The 7,978-nt window shown below is 40.4% G+C and overlaps 1 protein-coding gene across 1 annotated transcript; it reads left to right on the forward strand.

The window, feature by feature from the left end:
- The first annotated feature begins 1,702 nt into the window (after positions 1-1,702).
- On the forward strand, positions 1,703-3,855 carry LOC121864300 (peroxisomal membrane protein 13-like). Its single transcript, XM_042363390.1, has 2 exons — positions 1,703-1,806; positions 2,893-3,855. The coding sequence occupies exons 1-2, from the start codon at positions 1,795-1,797 to the stop codon at positions 3,712-3,714; spliced, it is 834 nt and encodes a 277-aa protein (XP_042219324.1). The 5' UTR covers positions 1,703-1,794; the 3' UTR covers positions 3,715-3,855.
- The last annotated feature ends 4,123 nt before the right edge of the window (positions 3,856-7,978 follow it).

Genomic DNA, 7,978 nt, shown 5'->3' on the forward strand with positions numbered 1-7,978 from the left:
TCTCCCGCTCGCCATTGTAGCCGAACTAAATATATTTATGAAACAAAAACTAGACCGGCGAGAATTCTTGGCGACCCTTTACATTAGCGTGTACGGGTAGTGAAAATAATGTTCACAAATTCCTTATATTTAGCAGGTTACAGTTATTACGAGATGACTGAAAATTAAAGCTAGATTTACAAAACACACACACACACAAACATATATATGCAAGTAAATCACTATAGGTGGGCGTGATCCAGGTATATGCTAATAACCACAAGGAAAAAGAAAACACGAAGTTCCCAAGCGCTTTCATGTAATTCACATCTTCAGGGGTGAGTACAGACTAAAGAGAAGTGCAAAACAGGGTATATATATATATATATATATATATATATATATATATATATATATATATATATATATATATATATATATATATATATATATATATATATATATATATATATATATATATATATATATATATATATATATATATATATATATATATATATATATATATATATATATATATATATATATATATATATATATATATATCAAGACCTGACACAGACCGCTAAAGTTCAACTCCTGGTGGACCAAGTATTGCCGCCTGTCCTGAGTCACGAAAGTGTATCATTTCAGAGTGAAAGTCAACCACCAAGTACCTGAACTTGCTCGTCATTCATCCTCAATTACCTGCTATCACAAACTATTCTGAAACTCCTGCATTTACACTTATCTGTGTGTGTGGTGTGAGAGAGAGAGAGAGACTCCGTGAATGCTGAATCAATCACAGACGTTCTAAACATTCAAATGAAATCAAGTACCATCATGTACCCGCAGGTCTAAGTATGTGTTCGTCTACATCGTGAAGGAAGAGACAGACACACGAGGAGTTGAGGGCGTGTAGGGTTGTTAGGGGTCACGTGAGGAGTGAAGGGAGACACAACAATTACACTCTCTCAAACGTGATCATCTCTCACTGTATTTGTTCCTTTCACTTTGTTGACTCTTGTTACTGTATCGTATCAAGATTCAATACGTCACGATTACCGGTAATTGTATACACACAAAAAAAATAAATTAGTTTTGTCATATTGCCATGAAACACATATCATTGTGTGTGTGTGTGTGTGTGTGTGTGTGTGTGTGTGTGTGTGTGTGTGTGTGTGTGTGTGTGTGAACCTTGAAGAGAAGGGAGAGTGGGGTATGACCTAACATTCGTTTTATTCAACTTGTGTCCTGAACATATTGAACAGTATTCAGGACTTTAACGCGCTATAAAACTTCAATCATTACGTTCATAATGATAACAGACTCGTGAGCAGAATTTTATCAGTAACAAGACTGGTGAGTGTAGGTAGGTCTGAGGGTGAGCGCCTGTGGTTAATCTAAACATACTCTTTCGTCTTAAGAAATATGAACAAAACTATCGCCACCAACTTGCACAACACAGTCATTATACCACCCAGTATATAACTTCCTTACAGCACACATTCTAAAATTCTGAATAAAATCGATTTAAAACAAAACAAAAAAATATGAATATGAAAAACAAAAAAGGTCAGAATGAAATGGTTCCCACAGATAGGAAAGTGATTGGGCGGTGCACAGAAGCTCACGCTGGTGATTATAGGTTACGTCACACGACACTGCTGACCCCGCGTGAGCCAGCTGGGATTCACGCAGGAGAAGGGAATGGAGGAAGTGCTATGGGAAGACAGCGAAAACGAGGTTTGTGCGGCAGGAGTGAGAGGCAGTATATAAGGCAGCGGGCGACCTGGATCGACATCACACTCCACCATGAAGTTGCTGGTGAGTTGTGCCTTCCGCAGTGTCCACAGCTGCTCGGTGCCTGTGGTTATTGCATATATTCTGTTACTCACAAGGAATCTACTAGTGTCGTTATTGTGTTCCGTGACTTTGAGTGATTCAGACTGCCTCGCCTACCAACCACCAGGAAACAGATACTTAGAAATTTCCTCGCACTTTCGTGACTATTTACGTCTTCCCTCCAACTGTATTCCCTGAAGATGTGAATAACAATAAGTGTGCTTGGAGCTTTTTATATTTCTATTTCCAAATGGTTACCTGCAAGAAATCTAACTTGAATGAAATTTAAAGGGAGTAAAAAAAACGTATATCGCACGTTCTTCATGGAAAAATAATTAATATTCTTCCAAACAAAACTGAATGTTTACTCTTCATCACTGTACGTGTAGTCATTGCGAGTCTCTGGTAATATCTAATTCTCCTCCTCGCTTGCTGCCGTTGTCATTTAACTCTTTCCCTCTTCTACTGCTATATTATGGATCACAATTAAACGAAAGATAATATGGTAGTTTATAAACTCTTTGCTAATTGATAGTTTTCTCCATAGTCCTCAGTGTCACTGCCAAGGTTTATCAAGGTCACACCAAAGGTCTCAGGGGTGATGTGATGCTGGACACACAAGACCTGTGTTTGTTTCTAAAAAAGATTACATACGTGTGTGGGTGTGTGTGTGTGTGTGTGTGTGTTAACTGCTACGTGTAAGTATCATATGGATATTTTTCAGACCTGAGAACAATATCTGTATAAGTTTAGAGTTTCATTTTATATCATATTCTGGACTTATACAAGAAAGGTATCATGAGTATGGTAGAACTTTTTTCCATTACACATACTGTTTTATCATTACATATATTTATTTTGGAAGATGATCAATATAATTTTCTGTTCTATGCGAAGATAAATATACAAGTGGATGGGATGAGTGACATGAATGTAAAATTTGGAGATGAATGAATAACTCTTTATGTAGATGAATCATGAATTACTCAGATTATGATCACTTATCGAAATATTACAACTTGTCATAATAATGTAAAGTATGTCTACTAACTAGACACTTATCCTCAGATTCTAGCCTCCGTGTACCTGGCTGCCGCCTCCGCCCTCCCTCAGAGTTACGGCCCGCCACCGACCCCATCATACTCCTCCGGCGGTTCAGGATTTTCAGGTGGCTCATCATTCAGTTCAGGATTCTCTTCAGGTGGCTCCTCATTTAACTCAGGGTTCTCATCGGGCGGTTCTGGATACTCTGGAGGCAGCTGTGGAGGAGGACAAGTTCGGCATGTGGACGGCAGCTGTGTAACGCCCCAAGTCACCCGAAACTTGTTCGTGTACAGAGCGCCATCACTAGCACCTATCGTGGGCCCACGACCATTCGTTCCCCTACCAAGAGTTGAACACAATGTTATATTCATCCACTCCCCAGAGCGAGGCCAAGGACAGGAACCCATTGTCGTGCCACCACCACAACAGAGAAACGTCGTCTACGTCCTCAACAAACGGCCTGAGCAAGACCAGAGAGTCATCCACGTACCATCAGGAGAACAAGAATCTCCTGAGGTGTACTTTGTGAACTATGCTGATGGTGACAACCCAACCTTGCCCACAGGCGAGGATCTGCAGTCTGCTCTCAGCTCTGCCTCTCTTGGTGGCGGTCAAGTCATCGGTGGCTCCGGTAGCTTTTCAGGTGGAAGTTTCGGCGGCAGCTTTGGAGGCGGCGGCAGCTTTGGAGGCAGCAGCAGCTTTGGAGGCAGCGGCAGCTTTGGTGGCAGCAGCAGCTTTGGAGGTGACAGCTTTGAAGATGGAGGGTTCAGCAGCGGAGGCATCAGCATTGGAGGCGGTGGTGGAATATCAGTGAGCACTCCATCCAGCCTGTACAGCTCGCCTTAAACAACATCCGACTTTGACAACTGCCTCATTTTGTTTATATAATTATTTAAAACTAAATAGATATTATATTGGTTGTTTTTTAAGTATAAATTCTGTTACATTTTGGAATGATTTCTTGAAATATATGTTACTATAACCCAATGTATAGTTCTTTATATCCGAATCCACATGAAAATTATATATATAAATATATAAATATATAAATATATATATATATATATATATATATATATATATATATATATATATATATATATATATATATATATATATATATATATATATATATATATATATATATGCTGATAACCACAAGGAAAGAAGAAAACACGAAGTTCCCAAGCGCTTTCGTGTAATTCACATCTTCAGGGGTGAGTACAGACTAAAGAGAAATACAAACCAAGGTGTATATATACAGAGGAGGGTGAGACCAGGTCCACAATGGTCAGGTATTAGGTAATGACCCTACTAATCTTTAAATAGCACACAACGGTTGGTGGTCAGGTCAGATGGTCAGGTGACCCGGCCTTCTCACCTGGTTACAAATCTTCTTAATTACAAAATTGTCCAGCTTGTACATGCCGTTACTCAAATTCATGTTGAATGCTTCGGTATGTTTAATAAGACTAGATTCTATGATGTTCCTACTATCAATTGAATTACATGGTAATGAGGAGGCATTATCCCAGTCAATGCAATGCTTGTTATCCCTCAGATGAACAAACAGAGCATTGGATTCCTGGCCTGTCCTAACACTGTATTTGTGTTGTTTAATTCTAGTTGCAATCTTTACCTGTCTGGCCTAAGTAAAACATATTACATTCCTTGCAAGGAACTTTATAAATGCAACCAATTGTGTTGTTGGGGGAGTTCTTGATTAATATTTGTTTAACAGTGCATGAGTTTTTAAATGCCACATTGACGTTCCAGGTTTTTAGTTGTGTTCTATGTTTGTCTTTGATACCCCCAAAATGTTCTACACTACTGAGGGCATACACAAACACTTGTTATCTTGAAAATAGGTTCTTATTCTCGTACGGGAGATATATACAGATGGACCAAGAAACTCGCTTCCACACCATAAGGACTGGTGGTCTCCACTCTTTGTATCACTCTGCACTGGCATGTACAGATGCCAGCATTCACAAGCTGTATACATAATATGTAAATATGATAATTCACATACATAACATGGTGCATAATAAATGGAAATATTACATAGGATTAATACATGTTCTGTAATACTTTACTATACATAATTAATAGAGTAATATGAAAATACACAGCTTAAGGTACTACTTCGTGTCCATATTATACACGTGTAACTTTGTAGATATAATTTCAGCTCCCTATAGCTGAAGACACGGGTACGGAGTTTGCCAAAGACTAGAGATGCACATCTCATCCAAGGGCAGCAAAGATCATCATGTCCTTGGTGCCACGTGATGGTCTAAAGCCACACTGAGATTCTGGGAGGAAGTTTTCTGCCTCAGGAAGAAGTCTGTTCAGGAGGACTCGGCGATAATCTTGACAGCTACGGACAGCAGCGAGAACCCGCGGTAGCTGCCACAGTCTGACAGGTCTCCCTAATTCTTATAAATATTGACGATAGTCTTTAAGAGCTTGAGGGATTTCCTCCTTTTCCCATATATTCTCCAGGAGAGAGTGGAGGACAGCTGGTAAGCAGAGGTCCTCCTGCTTTATACACCTCGGCTGGGATTCCATCAGGCCCTGTGGCTTTGTTATTTTTCATCTGTTTCATGGCAGTAGCTACCTCATCCAGGGATAGAGGATAGCTGAGATGGGTCAGCTCTGAATACTGAGGGACCTGCTGGGTAGTCAGGACAGCCACCTCAGTGTTTCGGTTGAGCAGTGAATGGTAGTGCTCTTTCCAGTTCACTGTTGGTCTTAACATAGAAAATGGCCATGACGATAATTCTCCAGCGCAAAAAAACAATGACGATTCTTATTATCATTACCTTCCTCTTACGTTTTTACTGTTATTCTTTTGGCTCTTTTCACTTTTACCTATACTGTGACCGCTTAAATGTCCGCCCCCTTCGATGTGTAGATAGAATACCTCCAGTAGGTATCTCTATATAACTCTATTAAACTAATAAAAATACCTTGAGTACGAACGAATATGTGTGGTCATTTGTTTTACTGCAATTATCATTCTTTTGACGTGAACTGGAAGTAGCAACACATCCTCTTACATAATAAGCAGACTGGAAATATTGTTACGCGCCCAGATTCCTTAAAACTTTTCGCAATTTGTTAAAAAAAAAAATCTCTCCTTTTGATGTGAAATAATTTTCATAAACCAGGGTTGAACAGTTATAAGAATGCTAATGAGTGCAACAGTTATCAAGGTACAGTGTCTTAGGGCAGGTTAGGAATTTATGTACCCAAACAAGCTAACCATAACAATGTCACATACAGTACATGTGTGACTTTCATAACTGTCTTCAAAATCAAATTACTGTACAGGGTGTCTCATAAGTCGCACACTACAAGAATCATAACAAATCAACGAAGATGTAAGATGAATTACTGTAACACTAGAGGAAAAAGTTAGTTTCATATTCATCTACAGTGAGCCAGATGCTACAAACTGATCACACGTAAAGTAATTTAATCACTACCTAAAAATCTGTCGTGTACCAAGATCCTCCAAGACCCACTGAATTTCACACGACTGCCAAAAACATGCTGAGGAGAGTTAAAGCCTCGTGTTAACCATAGACTCAACAAGTGTTTTGAAGTAGAAGGTAAAATATTTCCAAATTTACAACAGGAGTGTAAGACTCCCTCGCGTATTCCCTGGCGCACACAAAAGATCCGTAACTACACTACTACACACGCCACAATAACACACCACACACCATAACAACACACCACATTACCACACACCACACACCACAATAACACACAACATTACCACACACCATAATAACACACCACGCTACCACACACCACAACAACACACCACATTACCACACACCACACTACCATACACCACACTACACACACACCACACACACAACAACACACCACACTACCACACACCACACACCACACACCACAACAACACACCACATTACCACACACCATAATAACACACCACGCTACCACACACCACAACAACACACCACACCACACACACCACACACACACACCACAATAACACACCACACTACCACACACCACAATAACACACCACACTACACACCACAATAACACACCACACTACCACACACCACAACAACACACCACACCACACACCACAACACACCACACTACCACACCACACACCACAACAACACACCACACACCACACACCACACACCACCACACACCCACAACAACACACCACACTACCACACACCACAACAACACACCACACACACACACACCACAAACACACCACACTACACACACACCACAACAACACACCACACTACCACACACCACAACAACACACCACACTACCACACACCACAATAACACACCACACTACCACACACCACAACAACACACCACACTACCACACACCACAATAACACACCACACACCACGCTACCACACACCACACTACCACACACCACACCCAGAATTAAGCAACACAACGCAACCGTTACATAACCATGATACGGGCACAAAGGTAACATAACGCCAGTGACCTCACACCGGAATTTCAACTTTTACCCCCGTGACGAACAATTAAGTGGAGTCGTCTTCACGCTGGAGTTCCCACAATGATTATCTGATAATATTACACACTGGAACGGCTCACACGAACTCCAACACTCTCCCCTCAACCATTGTTCCATTCTCTAGTACCCTGTTCCTCAGTATCTGCTCTGTGCCCTAACTTACAGGTTATATTTCACAAAGGTTTAGAGAATGATGAATAAGAGGTCTTCAAAGTCCCCCTCCCACTCCCCCAAAGGTATGTATCGCTCAGCTGAAGTATAACCATAGCAAGTACACGAAACCTTTGAGAGGAGACAGTAACCTGAATATACACGTGTGGGTGCAGCGGCTGTATCACTGAACTCATCTTAAGGATCATCATAGCCATTCATATTACGCTTCATCAAGTTCCGACCAAATTAACGAGAGGAAAAAAAAATTCATGTTCTTATGTAAGCCAAAGCGAGAGTAAAAAAAAATTAGTAATATTAAAATCCAAAGCTTCTTGAGGCTCGCAGAGTGTTTAGAATCTTAGCTAATCAGGAGCCAGAATGCCCACATACGCAAC

This window comes from Homarus americanus, unplaced genomic scaffold (assembly GCF_018991925.1).
Source record: "Homarus americanus isolate GMGI-L3 unplaced genomic scaffold, GMGI_Hamer_2.0 scaffold26351, whole genome shotgun sequence".
NCBI lineage: Eukaryota > Metazoa > Arthropoda > Malacostraca > Decapoda > Nephropidae > Homarus > Homarus americanus.